The sequence below is a fragment of the Oncorhynchus clarkii genome, chromosome 16 (genome assembly GCF_045791955.1).
Source record: "Oncorhynchus clarkii lewisi isolate Uvic-CL-2024 chromosome 16, UVic_Ocla_1.0, whole genome shotgun sequence".
Lineage (NCBI taxonomy): Eukaryota > Metazoa > Chordata > Actinopteri > Salmoniformes > Salmonidae > Oncorhynchus > Oncorhynchus clarkii.
The window spans coordinates 46877262-46897402 of NC_092162.1; the positions used below are offsets into that span (position 1 = coordinate 46877262).

At 42.1% G+C, this 20141-nt stretch overlaps 1 protein-coding gene across 1 annotated transcript; it reads right to left on the bottom strand.

The window, feature by feature from the left end:
- Positions 1–4190: 4190 nt before the first annotated feature.
- Positions 4191–12430, bottom strand: LOC139368607 (uncharacterized abhydrolase domain-containing protein DDB_G0269086-like). Its single transcript, XM_071107680.1, has 5 exons — positions 11906–12430; positions 6889–7376; positions 6539–6701; positions 5401–5998; positions 4191–5013 (listed from the first exon to the last, which is right to left on the bottom strand). The coding sequence occupies exons 1-5, from the start codon at positions 12182–12184 to the stop codon at positions 5009–5011; spliced, it is 1533 nt and encodes a 510-aa protein (XP_070963781.1). The 5' UTR covers positions 12185–12430; the 3' UTR covers positions 4191–5008.
- Positions 12431–20141: the final 7711 nt, after the last annotated feature.

The window sequence follows — 20141 nt, forward strand, 5'->3', positions numbered from 1 at the left end:
AGAGGGAGGAGTGATAACAGGGAGGGGGAGAGAAGGAAAAGGAGAGAAAGACTGTTTCCTCTCCATCAGCTAGGCAAGGCGAGGCACAGCGCAGTCAATACAAAGACTCATACAGTAGGCGGGCCGCGAGGCAATCTGAGCCAATTGTGTCTCCAAGAGCCTGATGCAAGAGCTGCAGTTTACACACTACACAAGCGTGCGAGGGGATTGGCCTGAGCAAGCTACTGCAACGATTCGCTAAACTTGATCACATTACGAGGGTGCAAGATGATTTGTGGATCAGTGATTCAGTGCAGATACACAAAATGGTTGTAGTCTTCACAAATTTAGAAATAATTGTATAAAGATACAAATCAATTGTGCATTGTTACAAAGCAATGTCATGTTTGTGTTGTATTTTAGTTTGTTTTACATTGCATCTGATATTGATTCTATTTTGTCTTATGAATTGTACACTGAGTATACAAAACATTAGGAACACCTGCTCTTTCCCTGATAGACTGAGCAGGTGAAAGATATGATCCCTTATTGATATCACTTGTTAAATCCACTTCAATCAGTGTAGATGACAGGTTAAAGACTAATTTTTAAATTAGACAATTAACACATGGATTGTGAATGTGTGCCATTCAGAGGGTGAATGGGCAAGACAAAATATTTAAGTGCCTTTGAATGGGGTATGGCAGTATGTGCAAGGCGCACCGGATTGAATGTGTCAGGAACAAGAACGCTGCTGGGTTTTTCACACTCAACAGCTTCCGGTGTGCATCAAGAATGGTCCACCATCCAAAGGACATCCAGCCAACTTGACACAACCGTGTCAAGCATTGGAGTCAACATGGGTCAGCATCCCTATGGAATGCTTTCGACACCTTGTATAGTCCCATTTCACAACTAATTGAGACTGTTCTGAGGGCAAAGGGGTTGCAACTCAATATTAGGAAGTTGTTCCTAATGTTTTGTGCACTCAGTGTATTTGCAGGGCTCCCTTGTGAAAGAGACCCTGGTCGAAATGGTGACTTCCTGTTCAAATAAAGGTAAAGTAAAATAAAACTTCCTGTGACCTTATCCTTTACCATGTAAGAATGTAATAATACACTGAACAAAAATATAAATGCAACACGTAAAGTGTTGGTCCCATGTTTCTTGAGCTGAAATAAAAGATCCTTCTCACAAAATGTGTGCACAAATTTGTTTACACCGTTAGTGAGAATTTCTCATTTGCCAAGATAATCCATGCACCTCACATGTGTAGTATACCAATAATCTGATTAAACAGTGTGACCATTACACAGGTGCACCTTGTGCTGGGGACAATAAAAGGCCACCAAAATGTGAAGTTTTGTCACATAACACAATGCCACAAATGTTGAGGGAGCATGCAATTGGCATGCTGACTGCAGGAATGTCCACCAAAGCTGTTGTCAGAGAATTTAATGTTCAACGCTCTACCGTAAGGCACCTTCAACATCGTTTTAGAGAATTAGGCAGTTCATCCAACCGGCCTCACAACCACAGACCACATGTAACAACGCAACCATAGGACCCCTACATCCAGCTTCTTCACCTGCAGGATTGTCTGAGACCAGCCACCTGGTCAGCTGATGAAACTGTGGGTTTCTGCACAAACTGTCAGAAACCGTCTCAGGGAGCGTGTTCGTCATCCTCACCAGGGTCTTGACCTGACTTTAGTTTGGCGTCGTAACAGACTTCAGTTGGCAAACGCTCACCTTTGATGGCCAGTGGCACACTGGAGAAGTGTGCTCTTCACAGATGAATCCCAGTTTCAAATGTACCGGGCAGATGGCAGACAACGTACAGTTGAAGTCGGAAGTTTGCATACACTTACGAGTCATTAAAACTCGTTTTTCAACCACTCCACAAATTTCTTGTTAATAACAAACTATAGTTTTGGCAAGTCGGTTAAGACATCTACTTTGTGCATGATACAAGTCATTTTTCCAACAGATTATTTCACTTATAATTCACTGTATCAAAAATCCAGTGGGTCAGAAGTTTACATACACTAAGTTGCTTGTGCTTTTAAACAGCTTGGAAAATTCCAGAAAATGTCATGGCTTAAGAAGCTTCTGATAGGCTAATTGACACTATTTGAGTCAATTGGAGGTGTACCTGTGGAAGTATTTCAAGGCTTACCTTCAAACTCAGTGCCTCTGCTTGACATCATGGGAAAATCCAAAGAAAATCAGCCAACACACCTGCTTTGCTGCAGGAGGGACTGGTGCACTTCACAAAATAGATGGCATCATGAAGCAGGGAAATTATGTGGATATATTGAAGCACCATCTCAAGACATCAGTCAGGAAGTCAAAGCTTGGTTGCAAATGGGTCTTGCAAATGGACAATGACCCCAAGCATACTTCCAAAGTTGTGGCAAAATGGCTTAAGGACAACAAAGTCAAGGTATTGGAGTGGCCATCACAAAGCCCTGACCTTGATCCTATAGAACATTTGTAGGCAGAACTGAAAAAGTGTGTGCAAGCATGGAGGCCTACAAACTTGACTCAGTTACACCAGCTCTGTCAGGAGTAATGTGTCATAATTCACCAAACTTATTGTGGGAAGCTTGTGGCAGGCTACCAGAAACATTTGACCCAATTGAAAAAATGTAAAGGCAATGCTACCAAATACTAATTTAGTGTATGTACACTTCTGACCCACTGGGAATGCGATGCAAGAAATAAAAGCTGAAATAAATCATTCTCTACTATTATTCTGACATTTCACATTCTTAAAATAAAGTGGTGATCCTAACTGACCTAAAACAGGGACTTTTTACTAGGATTAAATGTCATGAATTGTGCAAAGCTGAATGTATTCGGCTAAGGTGTATGTAAACTTCTGACTTCAACTTTATATGGCGTTGTCTGGGCAAGCGGTTTTCTGATGTCAATGTTGTGAACAGAGTGCCCCATGGTGGCGGTGGGGGTTATGGCATGGGCAGGCAAAAGCTACAGATAACGAACACAATTGCATTTTATTGATGGCAATTTGAATGCACAGAGATACCGTGATAAGATCCTGACGTCCATTGTCGTGCCATTCATCCATCGCCATCAGCTCATGTTTCAGCATGATAACGCATGGCCCAAGGATCTGTACACAATTCCTAGAAGCTGAAAATGTCCCATGTTCTTCCATGGCCTGCATACTCACCAGACATGTCACCAATTGAACATGTTTGGGATGCTCTGGATCGACCTGTGCAACAGCGCGTTCAAGCTCCCGCCAATATCCAGGAACTTCACACAGCCATCAAATAGGAGTGCGACAACATTCTACAGGCCACAATCAGCCTGTTCAACTCTAGGCGAAGGCAATGTGTCGCGCTGCGTGAAGCAGATGGTGATCACACCAGATATTGACTGGCTTTCTGATCCACACTCCTATTCTTTTTTTAAGGTAGCTGTGACCAACAGATGCATATCTGCATTCCCAGTCATGTGAAATCCATAGATTAGGGCCTAATTCATTGATTTCCTTATAGGAACTGTAACTCACTAAAATCTTAGGAATTGTTGCATTTATATTTTTGTTCAGTGTACATCATAAATTGTTGGGTGTGAACAAGTTTGGCAATATTTCTGATTAATGGAATGATTTCCAGGTATTCAGTAGTATTTCAACTCCGCTTAACAGGTATAACAGTAAACCATAGTGGCAGTACCAAACCAGAGTTCAAGTCATTATTCTTAACCAGAGGAAAGATTCCACACAAAAATGCACAAAGGCGTGTGCTACCACACACACACACACACGTCTTCGTATTTTTCAGCATTTCATCATGAGTCATTCCTCACATGGCATGCACGGACATGTGGAATAAAATGATTATAGACACTCACCCTTCAACAATATATCTATGCTGCAGTTTAGCACTAAGTGGGACTACTTCACAGCAGTACATCATTAGAAAATGTAAAAATGGCAACACATTAGTTTGACCTTGGTGAAGGTGACTCAGAAGCAGTACAGGGCAAATAAGTGTGTCACTGTGACCACATTTTTTACTCCCTGTAGGGACACAAAGACACCATATTAATCCATGAACAGAAATGAAGGCATTTTCTGCAGCTGTAAAATGACGAGGCCGTAACAAAGATGTTCACTTCAGTTCATATGAGCTACTATCCAATCAATAGTAGAAAAAAATAAACGAGGAGACTGAACTTGGTGTAAAAAAAAAATCCAGAGGATAGCCCAGGGTTTATTTTATAAAAGATACATCACAGAGATCTGAGATGAACGGTACGTTGTGAGTGAAGAACCCAATGCCTGGGCAGTAACAGTGCACTTTGTGTACAGACAAACAGTTTAAAGAAAAAAGTCAATAAAAACAACTAGACTAACAATCTTCAGTAAAACTGAACATAAATGTTAGCATTTCACAGATATGGCCCTTGCTACCCCCATGCTATTCCTTTAGTAGGCTGTTATTTGTTTACACAGGAATTAGGACTCTTGTTCTGTATATCTTATTCTAATTAAAATCCCAACAAGACATTTCAGACAATGACAAAAAAGAAAGCCAATTTCATATCAACAAGATGGGCATATTTTATGGCTTTGTTTGATCGTGTGAGTGAATTAGTGTTTTCCTATTGGCTGTTTAGTTAGTCCTCCTTGTCACTTTGTTTCAACTGAGCTTGCAGAAAAAGTGACATTTTGGTGTACGTAAAATAATCTATAGAAAGAGCTGTGTTAAAATAGATTAAGGCTTGGTTGGTATTGGCAGGTGAGTCCTGAATATTATTAACCATCGCCTGACCAGTTAGCCCTCTCATACACACGTTCATTGATGTAACAATACTGATTCTAGAGAATTGTGTGAATCCTATTGACCTGATTTTTCCCCTTGGTGAGAAAAAGTTCATGTTTATTGCACCTCAACATCAGCAATGCCTTCCCATTTGTCATGATGCAGACTGAACGTGTCCATTATCCTCTCGGTTTGGTGGCTGTAGAAGACTTTCCTTGCTGCTTACATTCACCCTGTAAAATATAATACCATTAGTTATCAGAGAGATCAATGGTAATGTTTTTTACTAAAGGCCCTGGAGCTGACCAAGCAAATCAGAAAAACAACATTTCATACACTATTGCCCACAATAACCTTTAGTGAGGAACACTGCTCAACCAATGAGAGACGATATTGGCGTCGGTAACACATTAAGTTGCTCTTATATCTGTGTAATTACACTGTAATTAGACTAGTAACATTGCATTAACACATTCATGTTCCCCACTTGAAACAATTTCAGGCCAAAAGAGGAAACAGAGTAATTGTAAAATCTTTGAAATAAAGATGGATACACTCCTTACATAAAATCGGGCTGACGAAGAAATTTGAGTTTGAAATGCATTTTAAGACAGACTTACATTCCTCCTCAGGAGAGGCCTCATCCTCTTCTGTTTTTTCGTCTTCTTCCTCCCCTTGCTCCTCCTCTGCTTCAGAATCCTCCTGGTCTACATTCTCTTCTGCCAACCACTCTTCCGGTCCTGCCTCTGCCAAGTCCTCCTGCTCCTCGACCATCTCCTCCTCTGCAGGAGCAGTCTGTTCCTCTGTGAGAGCAGAGTCCTCCTGTTCAGCAGGCTCCCCATCCAAGTGAGCTGCCTCCTCCTCAGCAGCCTGCTCCTCTTCCGCAGTAGTAGACTCTTCCACCTCATCAGCAACAGTATCCGCAGCCTCTTCCACCTCCTCAGCAGCAGCCAGAGCAGTCTCCTCCGCCACCTCCTCCTCCTCTTCCACCTCCTCAGCAGCAGCCAGAGCAGTCTCCTCCGCCACCTCATCCTCTTCCACCTCCTCAGCAGCAGCCAGAGCAGTCTCCTCCGCCACCTCCTCCTCTTCCACCTCCTCAGCAGCAGCCAGAGCAGTCTCCTCCGCCACCTCCTCATCTTCCACCTCCTCAGCAGCAGCCAGAGCAGTCTCCTCCGCCACCTCCTCTGAGGGCTCATCTGTTTGAAACCCTCCTTCCAGCTGGAACAGACAGAATTATAGTGAGTTAGTACTTAGGGGAACTACAGGGCCTATGGTGACTTTGTAATCACATTGGTGTAATGTATTTGGCCTACATTGCAGTATATGAATGGGAATACAAGATTTACCCCAAACTCAGAGAATCCACAGCAGGCAATTAGCCCCTACATACTGTTGGTTTAGTAGCAATCTCATAAAAGTTCCCCATGGACACATGCTGGGTAAAAATAGTTGCGAGAATGTATATGCTCCTCTGTACAAAATAGTGCAACATTTTTTGCCATTACGAACACCAATGTTGAGATGAGAAAATATTATTATTATTTTTTTAAGTAATAATCTGTGACCGGTCCTGATGTACCTGTACATCCGACTATTCATTAAAAGAAGAAAATACTATTAGTAAGTCTCAGTAAGTACTATTAGTTAGTAAATTAGTAAGTACTATTAGAAAAATGTAGGTGGCTATATTTGAGGGTGACCCAGTCCACTACCAATCTGATATTCTAAACCCTGTGTGAGACTTCCTGTAGGCGTTACCTGGGCGACCTGTTTCTGCACAGCCTCCAGCTGAGCGAGGAGCTCAGAGTGAAGACTGTGGCCCGCTGAGTTCTGCTCCTGCAGACTCTGTTCTACCGTAACCAGCTGCTCCTCCACACTGGCCTGCTGGGCCCTCTGAGACTGCCCCGTCTCCATCAGCTCCCTGAAACACAGGTATGCACACACAGTGAGACGCACAGTGAAACCAACCAATACAGAAATATAAACCAATATACTTAAAGTTGCAGAAAGTTCCCCCAAAGAACTGCTTCTGGGATAATTCTTTCAAAAAAAAAAAGTGAACTTTGGGAAGGTTTCAGGAATTGACCAACCCCAAATACACTACATACTTGACACTTGCGATCTCCACTGTACTGGCCTCAAGTTGAGCCTGGTTGGCAGCCAGCTGTTCCTTAAGCCCTAGGAGCTCTGATGTCTGGCCCTCCAATGTGGCGCTCAGTGTGCCCACCAGCCCTTCCCTCTCCTCCAGCTTGGACTCAGCCTCCGCCAGGCTCCCTGTCAGGCCCTCGACGCTCTGGGCCATCTCCGTGCTCACCCTTGCCAGGCCCTCCACCTGCAGCCGGACAGCCTCAAACTCTTCGCTCTTCCCCTTCAGCATTACCTGCAGCTGGGTCAGCTGATCCGCGGACACTGTGGCCTGCTGCATCTCTGCCAGCCGGGCCTTCATCTCTGTGTGTAGGGAGAGGACCTGGGTGGGCAGGTCTGAGGTCTTCAGTTGCTCAGCTATGGCCAGGGCCATGCCTACCTGCTTCTGGGCCAGTTCGTATGACTCTTCCAGGGTGTTGAGGCGATGCTCAAAGCCGTCGGTACTGAGCAGCTGCAAGGAAATAAAACTAGATTTAGATCTAAATAACATCTTGAAAGCACCTGCCCAGACACTGGTCTCCAAACAAAGGGCAGCTCCTTTCATGATGAATAGACAATGATGGCAAGCCATCATACTTTCTTATGGCTGCACAATGTACTGTAAGTTAGCAGTCAGAAACAGACACAATTTATAAAGTATTTTACTACTCATGCTATTCATCCTTGGGAGGAAACTATCTATTGGTGAAAACAGTTCCAGTAAGTGGGTGTAAAGAAATGAGAACATATTCCCCAGGTACTGCAATTGCTGTAGGATAATCCTATGATTTAAGTAAGACCATTTAATTCTGTCAACAGTTTAGTGAATCCACATCCTGACCCCATCAGTGTTGAAGTAACCTTATAAATGACGGTGAAAGGTTGGAGATCTTCTTGACCCTAACCAGTCAGGCTTCATGATGGGTCACTCAACCGAGACTGCTCCTCTATGTCACGGAGGCCCTCTGTAATATATCCTCACATGGTCTATCCTATCATTGCTTTGAGGATGACACTCAACTACTTTTCTCCTTCCCCCCTTCTAACACCCATGTGGCAGCATGCATCTCTGCGTGCCTGGCAGATATCTCAATTTGGATGCCGGCCCACCACCTCAAACTCAACAAGACAGAGCTGCTCTTCCTCCAGGGGAAGGCCTGCCCGCTGAAGGCACTTGTCATCTCCCATCTGGACTACTGCAACTCACTGTTGGCTGAGCTCCCCGCTTGTGCCATCAAACCCCTGCAACTTATCCAGAATGGAAGGTTGAAAACCAGGCAGGCTGCAGCAAAGTTCTCCCATGTTAACCCACACACTCCACTGACTTCCAGTCGAACCTCGCATCCACTACAAGACCATGGTGCTTGCCTACGGAGCAGCAAGGAACTGCCCCTCTCTACCTTCAGGCTATGATCAAACCCTACACCCCAACCCGAGCACTCCATTCTTCCACCTCTGGTGGTTCCTTGGCCCTCCCAGCTCCCGCTCAGCCCAGTCCAAGCTCTTCTCTGTCCTGGCACCCCAATGGTGGAACCAGCTTCCCCCTGAAGCTGGGGGAGTCAGCAGTCCCATCCCATCTTCTGAAACCATACCTCTTCAAAGAGTTTCATTATATGTAGTTGAAGTTGGAAGTTTACATTCACTTAGGTTGGAGTCATTAAAACACATTTTTCAACCACTCCACAAATTTCTTGTTAACAAATTATAGTTTTGGCAAGTCGGTTAGGACATCTAATTTGTGCATGACACAAGTCATTTTTCCAACAATTGTTTACAGACAGATTATTTCACTGTATCAGAATTCCAGTGGGTCAGAAGTTAACATACACTAAGTTGACTGTGCCTTTAAACAGCACAGATTCCAGAAAATTATGTCATGGCTTTAGAAGCTATTTGGCTAATTGACATAATTTGAGTCAATAGGATGTGTACCTGTGGATGTATTTCAAGGCCTTACCTTCAAACTCAGTGCCTCTTTGCTTGACATCATGAAAATATCAAAAGAAATCAGCCAAGACCTCAGAAAAAAAATTGTTGACGTCCACAGGGTTCATCCTTGGGAACAATTTCCAAATGCCTGAAGGTACCACGTTCATCTGTACAAACAATAGTACGCAAGTATAAACACCATGGGACAATGCAGCCATCATACCGCTCAGGAAGGAGACATATTCAGTCTCCTAGAGATGAACGTACTTTGGTGCGAAAAGTGCAAATCAATCCCAGAACATCAGCAAAGGACCTTGTGAATATACTAGAGGAAATAGGTCAAAAGTATATATATCCACAGTAAAACGAGTCCTATATCGACATAACCTGAAAGGCCGCTCAGCAAGGAAGAAGCCACTGCTCCAAAACCAGCATAGAAAAAGCCAGACTACAGTTTGCAACTGCACATGTGAACAAAGATCGTACTATCTGGAGAAATGTCCTCTGGTCTGATGAAACAAAAATAGAACTGTTTGGCCATAATGACCATTATGTTTGGAGGAAAAAGGAGGCGGCTTGCAAGCCGAAGAACACCATCCCAACCGTGAAGCACGGGGGTGGCAGCATCATGTTGTCAGGGTGCTTTGCTGCAGGAGGGACTGGTGCACTTCACAAAATAGATGGCATATTAAAAATAAAACTACGTGGATATATTGAAGCAACGTCTCAAGACATCATTCAGGAAGTTAAAGCTTGGTCGCAAATGGGTCTTCCAAACGGACAATGACCCCAAGCATACTTCCAAAGCTGTGGCAAAATGGCTTGAGGACAACAAAGTCAAGGTATTGGAGTGGCCATCACAAAGCCCTGACCTCAATCTTATAGAAAATTTGTGGACAGAACTGAAAAAGCGCGTGTGAACAAGGAGGCCTACAAAACTGACTCAGATACACCAGCTCTGTCAGGAGGAATGGGCCAAAATTCACCAAACTTATTGTGGGAAGCTTGTGGAAGGCTACGCTAAACATTTGACCCAAGTTAAACAATTTAAAGACAATGCTACCAAATACTAATTGACTGTATGTAAACTTCTGACCCACTGGGAATGTGATGAAAGATATAAAAGCTGAAATAATAATCATTCTCTCTACTATTATTCTGACATTTCACATTCTTAAAATAAAGTGGTGATCCTAACTGACCTAGAACAGGGAGTTTTTACTAGAATTAAATGTTAGGAATTGTGCAAAACTGAGTTTAAATGCATTTGGCTAAGGTGTATGTAAACTTCCGCCTTCAACTGTATACATGCATGTATATATATTAGTACCAGTCAAAAGTTGACACCTACTCATTGCAGGGTTTTTCTTCATTTTTACTATTTTCTACATTGTAGAAATATAGTGAAGCCATCACAACTATGAAATAACACATATGGAATCATGTAATTACCAAAAACGTGTTAAAAAATCTAAATATATTTAATATTTGAGATTCTTCAAAGTAGCCACCCTTTGCCTTGATGACAGCTGTATTGCTTGTTGGCAAACTCCAAGCGGGCTGTCATGTGCCTTATACTGAGGAGTGGCTTCTGCCTGCCACTCTACCATAAAAGCCTGATTGGTGGAGTGCTGCAGAGATGTTTGTCCTTCTGGAAGGTTCTCCCATCTGCACAGAGGAACTCCAGAGCTCTGTCAGAGTGACCATTGGGTTCTTGGTCACATCCCTGACCAAATACCTTCTCCCCAATTTCTCAGTTTGGCCATGCAGCCAGCTATAAGAAGAGCCTTGGTGGTTCCAAACTTCTTCCAGAATGATGGAGGCCACCATGTTCTTAGGGACCTTCAATGCTACAGAAATGTTTTGGTACCCTTCCCCAGGTCTGTGCCTCAACTCAATCCTGTATCGGAGCTCTACGGACAATTCCTTCGACCACATGGCTTAGTTTTTGCTCTGACATGCAACTGTCAACTGACGGAACTTATATAGACAGATGTGTGACTTTCCAAATCATGTCCAATAAATTGAATTTACCAAAGGTGGACTCCAATCAAGTGGTAGAAACATTTCAAGGATGATCAATGGAAACAGGATGCATCTGAGCTCAGTTTTGAGTCTCATAGCAAAGGGTCTGAATACTTATGGAAATAAGGTATTTCTGTTTAAAAATATATTTACACATTTGAAAAAAATTTTTGCTTTGTCATTATGGGGTAGTGTGTAGATTGTGGAAAAAAGTCAAGGGGTCAGAATACTTCCTGAATGCACTGTACGTACGATTAAAGACCAGCTGGGGAAGCTGGCAAACTAGGAGAACTTGTTACAGGGACTCACAACTATGGTCAATATAGAACGTTGTAGCAGGCTATTTTTATTCCCATGTAGACAACTGGATTTTTTTAAAGCAACTGCACAGTGCACACTGAAATCAGCACCATGACTGTGTCAAGAGCATGGTTACAAGCAGGGTCAATTGCTGTAAAAATGAATTGGAAGTGGAATATTTGTCAAGTGTGTTAATTTCAAAATGTTTGTGAATCTAATTTTAATATGCCTATATTGTAGGGGCATTCAGTGGCAGACCCTAACAAACTATTAGGAGTTCATGTTCCCAAATTGTAGGTCATATGCCATTACAAACACCAACAGCTGCGTGACGCCCACCTTGAAGGGGGTTAGAAACAGAATAAATTCGACTCACATCAGTTCAATGTCTATGCAGTATGACATTTGATACGATTTCACAACTATCATACATTTCTAGGGAAGGCCTATAAATACCGCCTGCTAGAGTTTTCCATTTAATTAAAACGTGAAGCTCACATTTGGGGGCCTTAGGGCTCTGTCTATCCATAGGAAAATAGTAAATATATATGTCACAGAATAAATAAATGTGCAGAATAAATGAGGAAGGTCAGAACAGTATTTCAATGGGTCAACACAGGATTTGACCACAAATTACTTTGTACAAAATGTTCCTTTGGTATTTTTGTTGACGCATGGAAACAGCCTTTGACGTGCCTATTATGTTTGCCCATGTTGTTATTACGCATGGTTAACTAGGCTAATTACCTTTTCATTTGTCTGTATAATTTCTTCCTGGAAGGACTGAAGCTTCACCATCTTCATCTGCATGCCCATGAGGTTGTCTGCTAAGTAGGTTATACTTTGGTGTTGCTGAAAACAGAACCATGCAGCCGTTGCACCTCCGACCACAATCAGAACGAATAAAATGAACAAAAGCGTATACTGGTTTCCACCTCGCGCCTCCGGTTCCGAAGATTCATGATTAAAATTGTTAAAGTCTTCGTGATTGTGTTTGTTCTTTTTCCCTCGGTGCTTTGCTGTCATTTTAACACAGTAGCGTAGTAGTTAATATAAAGGCCAGAGATGGTGTAAGACCGGTTTTCGAAATATGTTTGCTCGGGTGCTGCGGTGACTTTTCCAGAAGCGTCGGTCTTTTATTCCTTAATTGATATTACACAATGCAATTTGGTCCTCATTCAAAACCGCTCAACAAAGTATCGAAAAAAGCAAGTTCTCGGTGAAGTGGTGGGTTGGGCTGCAGATAATAAAAAATAGAGGCGTGTATGTGCTACCCATAGACATAGATAGACATCGCATTATTATATCTGTCCAACTATGGCGTCTGTGAGCGCAAAGGTAGCGCAATTGAGTCCATCTCCATTGTAAAGTAATACATTTTCTTCCACTACATATTTGAGATGCCAAATAAATTCAAAGAGTGCACACTGCCACCTAGAGAGTGTGTTGTTTGAACAGGTATAAAGCCAAGGTTGGTGATTTACTGCCACCTGCAGTTATGGAATGTTTCCTCACAATTATAATAGATTGGCTGATCCCTCCTGATGACCTCGGTGGAATTATGTGAACCTTCCTTAAAACTATAGGAGGTCCCACCCAGTTGACTGCTTCAAAATTGTGAATGTCCTCAATGGCGCTACCCCATGCTAAAATGAACTTCTGGCACTAGAGTCCTCCTACCCATCTCTATGATGGTACCCGCTCCAGGAAGAGAAGCATGAGTGAGTGGGCGTTCCCTGTACCATGTGTGCAGCTCTAATGCCTCGTTCACGTTGTCGGAAACTCAGGACATCCGAGTTAAAATGAATGTAAATTATTTATAAAAAATAACAATAATTTGGGGGGTTATATTATTTGTTCGGTTACACACAAGTGTGTCATGGCAATGTGTTTCTTGCATATCCCAACTCCCCCTGAGACACCGCGGGTAAATACATTAGCGCATGGAACTCAGATATAGCCTAGGCCCTAGGTAGGCGATAGACCAATGCCGCAGTAGGCCTATATTGTCAACTAAGTGAACATATAGGCTAAAGCATACAAAGAAAAACAGTAGAAAATATCCTGATTAATGCGATTGAAAGAAGACGAATTTCCTGTCTCCCTTCCTTTTTATCTGTCTTGACTTGAGCTATTGCTAGTGAAGTGCAACATTGTTTCAACTCAGCAGGTTGGCTTGCTCCATCAACGGTACCAGAACAGAGAAACAACACACATGGTCATTGCTCATATGGAGCATTCCAAACAAAAAAAAAGACTGAAAAAAATGGACTAAACTCCTATATCATGATTATGAAAGGAACCAAAACGTGTTTCCCACAAGTGTAGCAGGTTGTGAATTATGTAAACGCTTCCACTCCAAGAGTGAGAAGGGTAAATTAATGTACATGCATTAACATAAATGAATGTAACCAAATGATGGGGATTAACGGTACATTTACTATGCCTACTGGTTATAATGGGGAATTGATACATATAAACAATCAAAGAGCAAACAATTTACACAATGAAACAATGAACAGAGCACATTCTGGAGAGCTGAGTGCAGGCATTCTGTAGAGAGACGCATATCTTCGCCACACACCATCCCTTCTTCTTGTGTCAACATTTGAAATGAAACTAAATACATTTTTCACACATTCTAGATGCTTTTCACTGACATCCGCAATTTAATAATCAGCTCGATTTATTGCCTCGCACGCAGCCCCAATAGTTGGCTTCCCAAACAGACATAATCCTATGTCGTTGTGATTTGAAACAATCCACGTCAAAACCCTTTAAATAAAATCACTCAAAATACTTTACCAGAGAGTTTGGATCGTTAGCTTATTTTAGAGAGGGGTAATTATATAATTTGGCAAAACATCAATTTACTTAAAGGGAAGCCACTATCCGAACAGTGCACTGTGCATCCGCCAACTTTCCTTTCGATTTCGCAAGTGGCTGAAACATAATGAGGTGCTCATGTCGCCGCCCTGACAATGGGAGTCGTTGTCCCAAAGGCGGAAATGCAGGCAACAAGCGTAGGTCTGAATATTATGTCCATAGAAACGCATTGGGCTTATTCAGGACATATTTTGTCGAGAGTGAGCTCACCTCTTCCTCTCTGCTGAAACAGCGCTCGTCTGTCTAAAATGTGTAGCCCATGTATCTGATGCTGTCTGGACAGAATGCCGTATTGACGTGCCACATTCCTCCACACACATGGTTTACACATACGGAGACAGAGGGCCGATGTTTCGCTCACTCTGATGCTTTATCTGAGATCGATACATCTGTCGACGCACATCTCGGTAAAATACATTATCTTTCAATATTTTATTTGGTCGGGCAAGGAGGTATGGTAGGGTTGGTCAGGCCCCCTATGGCCTGACAATGTGTATCAAAGCACTGTAGTTATAAACTGTATCAATTCATAAGGCTGATGGAACAGATCACAATGTTTGTTAATATGTTGCTAAACTTGTGTTTCCTCACATTTTCAGCGTTGCAATATGCACATGGAGGTAGGCCTACACGTGAATGTTCCAAAATGCAATTTGCAGGAAAACACTGTTCTAAAATGCTCATGTGAGGTTTCTTGGATGGAGATTAAATGTAATTTAGAAATTTAGAAAGAGGGGAGATCTAAAGATGCAATAACTATCATGAGTTGCTAATATGACTACGATAATGCCTTTAGCTGCTAGACAATGAAATAAAGTTGAAAGAAAACCAAAAGGTAAGACATGCCTCATAATAAGAAAAACGTCCAGGTTTCAAACAATTAAGGAACAGGGAAAATATAGATATGCTAATGATAGGCCTAACTGTATTGGAACGGTAGATGGAAAGGTTTTCCCAACTGGTAGATGGAAAGGTTTTCCTAACTAGCTACAAAGTAGCCTATGCCTACTTGGCATAATGATATCCTGATTATTTGCATCAATCCAGTGGCCATTTGTTTTGCAAATGCCATCTCATGTGTTACAGAAACACCGCTAACCAAACAGTGCACCTAGAGCGTAGGGTAACAAAAAAAAATCTACATTTCTTCAATTTTTCTCAGACCTCAAAAGTGGTCTCCTGATGTGGTTTAAGCATTGTTGTGGACTTAGAACATCCAATTGTGTTTTTTTTTCTATAAAAGTGTGACATTGAGAGTGAAAAATCAGAAACCTGTGAATTTCTGACTCATTTATCTGTTTCAATAGTAGGCCTACTGACTGACTGTGAAAGATCATTATGGGATTCGTCATTTTACGTCATTCAAAGTGTATGTCACTGTTTCTTATAGAATTTTTCACACAGGGCGCCTTTCCTATGCCGGGTGGGCCATTTGGGATATTTTGGGCAAAATTAGAGTGTACTCACTTCTCCAGGAGCAATTAAGGTTAAGTGCCTTTGCTCGAGGGCACAGGGACAGATGTTTGACCTTGTCGGCTCCAGTATTCAAACCAGCGACCTTTCGGTTTCTGGCCCAATGCTTTAACCTTGAGGCTACCTGCAGCCCCCTTAATTATGGAGAGCTTCCTATTGGTTGATTCTGGTAACCCTGAAGTGGGAAACTCGGGATCCGACTCTTCCGCCTAGGTTAGCAAGTCAGAAATGTCAGAGTTTCCATCATGACTTGAACGTGACATTACCTAATAGAAAGCCCATACGTGCCCCATTAAATGTATATACTTTTCTATGTATGCCTCAGGCAACGCCAAGCCATATAGATTCTATGCACCCAGCAAGCACATAACATTCTGAGAACCGTATGTTTCTTAGAGCGTGGTTGTCTTATGGTTATATTGCATAAAACCTTCCCACAACTTTCTGGGAATGGTGCAGGACAGTTGCTTTGGAACATTCTCAGCACATTTAAGGAACTTAACATTTTGTTGTAATTTTCTTGGTATTTCATTACTTTAACAGAACATTTACTAAAAGTTCAAACATAGTTGCATTTAATAAAAATGTTGGTAATGTTGTAGGAACATTCTCCAACTGGTTTGACACTGGGAATGTTCTCAAATAGTTCAGAGAATGTTAAGAAACAGCAGTGAATTTCAATACTTCAGCATAACGTTTGGCTGCAGTTTTACAGGCTTCTAACCAACTGTGCTATTTTTGTTTGTTTTTTGGCATTGTTTATAACTAATGTTGTACATAATGTCGCTGATACCATATCTTATGCCCGTAAAGAGCTTCTGGACATCAGAACAGGGATTACTCACCTCGCACTGAGGTACATTTTTCCTTTAATGAGTCAGATGCGATGAATATACTGCTTTGTCGAGACAAGGCTCAAATCCCTGTCATCCATGTGAAGAAAAGATGGAGAAAATGGGGGAGGGTGGGGTGCCTTGTAAGAATTATCCCGACGAGTAGGTAAACCACCACTACCCTCCGTATTATTGGCCAACGTAGCCTCCCAAGTGGTCTAAGGCACTGCATCGCAGTTGCTAGCTGTGCCACTAGAGATCCTGGTTCAAGTCCAGGCTCTGTTGCAGTCGTCCGGTTAGGGGAGGGTTTGGCCGGCAGGGATGTCCTTGTCCCATCACGCTCTAGTGACTCCTGTGGTGGGCTGAGCACATGCATGCTGACACAGTCCCCAATGTTTCCTTTGACACATTGGTGTGGCTGGCTTCCAGGTTAAGCAGGCATTGTGTCAAGAAGCAGTGCAGCTTGGTTGCGTTGTGTTTCGGAGGACGCATGGCTCTCGACCTTCACCTCTCCCAAGTCTGTACGGGAGTTGCAGCGATGAGAGAAGACTACCTACCAATTGGGGAGAAAAAGGGGTAAAAGTAAAATAAATGTATAATTGGCCTATGTGCAATAATTTGAAAACAAACTGGATGATCTACGGGACTGTAAAATCTTTGTTTTACCGAGACGTAACGACAAGGTGACTGGCTTCTCCCTGGATCAGCAGGACAGAGCAGCTACGTCTGGTAATACGAGAGGGTGTGTCTATTTTTCAATAACTGCTGGTGCGCGATGTCTAATATTAAAGAAGTCTTGAGGTATTGCTCGCCTGAGGTAGAATACCTCATGATAAGCTGTAGACCACACTATCTACCAAGAGAGTTCTCCATATTATTCGTAACCGTCTATTTACCACCACAGACCGATGCTGGCACTAAGACAGCAACTCAACGAGCTGTGTAAGGCCGTAAGCAAACAAGAAAGTGCTCCTCCATAAGCGGCGCTCCTAGTGGCCGGGGACTTTAATGCAGGCAAACTTAAAACAGTTTTACCTCATTTCTACCAGCATGTCACAACTCTAGACCACCTTTACTCCACACAGAGATGCATACAAACCTCTCCCTCCATTTGTCAAATCTGACCATAATTATATCCTCCGCATTCCTGCTTACAAGCTAAACTAAAGCAGGAAGCACCAGTGACTCGCTCAACACGGAAGCGGTCAGATGCTTCAGATGCTACGCTACGCTACAGGACTGTTTTGCTAGCACAGACTTGAATATGTTCTGGATTCATCCAATGGCATGGAGGATAGAGGTCGATCGATTAATCGGAATGGCCGACTAATTAGGGACGATTTCAAGTTTTCATAACAATCGGAAATTGTTATTTTTGGACACCAATTTTTTACACCTTTATTTAATCTTTATTTAACTAGGCAAGTCAGTTAACCTCTTTGATCTCTAGGGGCGCTATTTCATTTTTGGATAAAAAACGTTCCCGTTTTAAGCGAGATATTTTGTCACGAAAAGATGCTCGACTATGCATATTCTTGACAGTTTTTGAAAGAAAACACTCTGAAGTTTCAGAATCTGCAAAGATATTGTCTGTAAGTGCCCCAGAACTCATTCTACAGGCGAAACCAAGATGATGCGTCAACCAGGAAATGAGCAGATTTCTGAAGCTCTGTTTTCCATGGTCTCCTTATATGGCTGTGATTGCGCAAGGAATGAGCCTACACTTTCTGTCGTTCCCCCAAGGCGTTAGCAGCATTGTGACGTATTTGTAGGCATATCATTGGAAGATTGACCATAAGAGACTACATTTTCCAAGTGTCCGCCTGGTGTCCCTGCGTCGAAATTGGAGCGTAAAGCCAGGTGCAATTATTTTTCCATTTGAGAGCAAGGAGAAACCAGGCTTCCACGAAGGATATATCATTGAAGAGATATGTGGAAAAACACCTTGAGGATTGATTCTAAACCACGTTTGCCATGTTTCAGTCGATATTATGGAGTTCATTTGGAAAAAAGTTCGCGTTTTGAGGGCTGAATTTTCGTTTTTTTTTTTTTTTTTTTTTTTTTTTTTTTTGGTAGCCAAATGTGATGTACAAAACGGAGCTATTTCTAATACACAAAGAATCTTTTTGGAAAAACTGAGCATCTGCTATCTAACTGAGAGTCTCCTCATTGAAAACATCAGAAGTTCTTCAAAGGTAAGTTATTTTATTTGAAGGCTTTACTTGTTTTTGTGATAGTTGCCTGCTAAATGCTAACGCTAATGCTAACGCTAAATGCTACGCTAGCTAGCTACTGTTACACAAATGATTGTTTTCCTACAGTGTTGTTAACAAAAGGCTAAGCTTGAGAGATAGCATATTTATTTCATTTCATTTGCGATTTTCATGAATAGTTAACGTTGCGTTATGGTAATGAGCTTAGGTCTATAAATAGAATCCCGGATCCGGGTTTGGTCGTCGCAACAGGTTAAGAACACATTCTTATTTTCAATGACGGCCTAGGAACGGTGGGTTAACTGCCTCGTTCAGGGGCAGAACGACAGATTTTCACCTTGTCAGCTTCGGGGGATACAATCTTGCAACCTTACAGTTAACTTGTCCAACGCTATAACCACCTACCTCTCGTTGCACTCCACAAGGAGCCTGCCTGTTACGCGAATGCAGTAAGCCAAGGTAAGTTGATAGCTAGCATTAAACTTATCTTATAAAAAACAATCAATCAATTATAATCACTAGTTAACTACACATGGTTGATTTCATATGTTCTCATGTTCTGAGCAAGGAACTTAAACGTTAGCTTTCTTACATGGTACATATTGCACTTTTACTTTCTTCTCCAACACTTTGTTTTTGCATTATTTAAACCAAATTTAACATGTTTCATTATTTATTTAAGGCTAAATTGATAATGTTGATGTATTATATTAAGTTAAAATAAGTGTTCATTCAGTATTGTTGTAAGTGTCATTATTACGAATAAATTAAAATTGGCCGATTAATCGGTATCGGCTTTTTTGGTCCTCCAATAATCGATATCGGTATTGAAAAATTATAAATTTGTTGACTTCTAATGGAGGAGTATACCACCTCAGTCACCAGCTTCATCAACAGGTGCATCGACGTTGTCGTCCCCACAGTGACCGTACATACATATCCCAACCAGAAGCCATGGATTACAGGCAACATCCACACCGGGCTAAAGGCTAGAGCTGCTGCTTTCAAGGAGCAGGACACTAATCCTGGTTTATAAGAAATCCTGTTATGCCCTCAGATGAACAATCAAACAGGCAAAGCGTCAATACAGGACTAAGATTGAATCCTACTACACCAGCTCGGACGCTCATTGGATGAGGCAAGGCTTGATAACTATTACGGACTACAAAGGTAAATCCAGCCGCAAGCTGCCCAGTGACGCAAGCCTACTAGACAAGCTAAATGCCTTAAAACCTGTTGATCCTACTTGAGACGCAGACGTCTCAAGTAGGCACCTGGAAATGCAAATGCGCTACGCTAAATGCTAAAAGTACTCGTTAAAACTCAAACGTTCATTAAAACACACATACAGGGTATTGAATTAAAGCTACACTCGTTGTGAATCTAGCCAACAAGTCAGATTTTTAAAATGCTTTTTGGCGAAAGCATGAGAAGCTATTATCTGATAGCATGCAACACCCCAATATACCTGAAGGGGACGTAAACAAAAGAATTAGCGTAGCCGGCGCTACACAAAAACGCAGAAATAAAATATAAAACATTCATTACCTTTGATGATATTCTTTGTTGGCACTCCTA

Excerpts from the sequence above, each read along its gene's own strand:
- LOC139368607 (XM_071107680.1), bottom strand. The coding sequence starts at position 12,184 with ATGACAGCAAAGCACCGAGGGAAAAAGAACAAACACAATCACGAAGAC. Across the intron at positions 6,702-6,888 it reads GTGGAGATCGCAAGTGTCAA|GGAGCTGATGGAGACGGGGC; the intron begins GTATGTAGTGTA and ends CCTGTGTTTCAG. Across the intron at positions 5,999-6,538 it reads TGCAGAAACAGGTCGCCCAG|CTGGAAGGAGGGTTTCAAAC; the intron begins GTAACGCCTACA and ends TGTCTGTTCCAG.